The sequence below is a fragment of the Tasmannia lanceolata genome, unplaced genomic scaffold (genome assembly GCF_043159265.1).
Source record: "Tasmannia lanceolata isolate RefF3 unplaced genomic scaffold, GAP_Taslan_0.1 ptg000003l, whole genome shotgun sequence".
In the NCBI taxonomy this organism is placed as follows: Eukaryota; Viridiplantae; Streptophyta; class Magnoliopsida; order Canellales; family Winteraceae; genus Tasmannia; species Tasmannia lanceolata.
Window position 1 is genome coordinate 33,171,127 of NW_027518680.1, and position 1,388 is coordinate 33,172,514.

At 41.6% G+C, this 1,388-nt stretch overlaps 1 protein-coding gene across 1 annotated transcript; it reads right to left on the minus strand.

The window, feature by feature from the left end:
* Nucleotides 1-201: 201 nt before the first annotated feature.
* Nucleotides 202-1,020, minus strand: LOC143869663 (uncharacterized). Its single transcript, XM_077376280.1, has one exon. The coding sequence runs from the start codon at nt 1,018-1,020 to the stop codon at nt 202-204; it is 819 nt and encodes a 272-aa protein (XP_077232395.1).
* Nucleotides 1,021-1,388: the final 368 nt, after the last annotated feature.

Sequence of the window (1,388 nt, forward strand, 5' to 3'; positions counted from 1 at the left end):
CCTTAAAGCAATGATTTTTGTAATGGTTTTATAAATGAAATTGCAAAGCGAGATGGGGCGAAAATTAGAGGGAGAAGAGGCATCCGGCCCCTTTGGAACCAAAGTAATAAAAGTTAAGTTAACTTCCTTGAGGAGCTTCCCACTAATGAAAAAGTTTTTTATGGCTTTTGTAAAATCAGAGCCAACAAGGTACCAAAATTTTTAAAAGAACAGAGCATTGAATCCATCAGGTCCCGGGGCTTTATCCCCATCGGCTTTCGTTACTGCATCTTTGATCTCATCATCAGTGACCTCTCTGGTAAGGGAATTTGCATCTTCCACATTTAGTGTGCGAATTGGGTTGGGGGGTTCAATGGAAGCAGACATATCATCATTCAAGATGGCTTTGAAATGGTTTACAAACATGTCAGCAACCTCCCTCGAGTCTTTAACAAGACTCCCATCAGAGGCTTTAGAAGCAAAGATTTGGTTTGAATTTACTCTTGATTTCATGGCTGTATAGAAGAATTTCGAATTTGAGTCTCCCAGCTTGAGCCAGGATTGCCTTGATTTTTGCCTGACTAGGCTTTCCTCCAAGCTAGAGATTCTGATGAAATCCCTTCTGAGATCAGCTTCTTTGTTCATCAGGATAACATTGCAGGGATCAGCCGCAAGCTCCGATTGAGTTTTATCAAGGTTGTTCTTAATGATGGGGGCCTTGACGTCAATTCTACCGAAAATATTCTGATTCCAAACCTTAATGAGCCTTCTAACTTCCTTAAGCTTTTGCACCAATCTGAACATCGGATTGCCGATTACTTTTATGCTCCACGCTTGTTCAACAACAGGGAACAAGGAGGAATCTTCAATCCACATATTCATGAATTTAAAAGGCTTGGTTTCAGTGTTTAGCTTCTCTCTCAAATGAATGATAAGAGGACTGTGATCAGAGATGCCCGGGTTTCTATATTCAACAAAGGATGAGGGATGAGCATGGAACCAGGAATCATTAACAAGAGCCCGATCCAATCTGGCATACATTCGATCCGGAGAGGTAGTCCTATTATTCCAAGAATAGGGGTTACCAATGCTCCTTAAGTCAAGCAGATCACAATTTACAATACACTAATTGAATTCCTGCATGGCTTGGGGACAAGGAGAACTACCATTAAGTCTTTCAGTGGGGTATCTGATTGCATTGAAATCTCCAACTGCAATCTAGGGATGGGAAGTATGAGTGGATATTGCTTCCAAATCATCCCAGAGCTTCCTCCAGTCACCAGAGTAGTTGTGGCCGTAGATAGCTGACAGGCAGATTTTTTGAGCAGATTGAAGCAAAGTGAATTCAGCATGAATCAACTGACTGGTCTCCCTGAGGATAGATAGGCTGATTCTTTTAGGATCCCAGA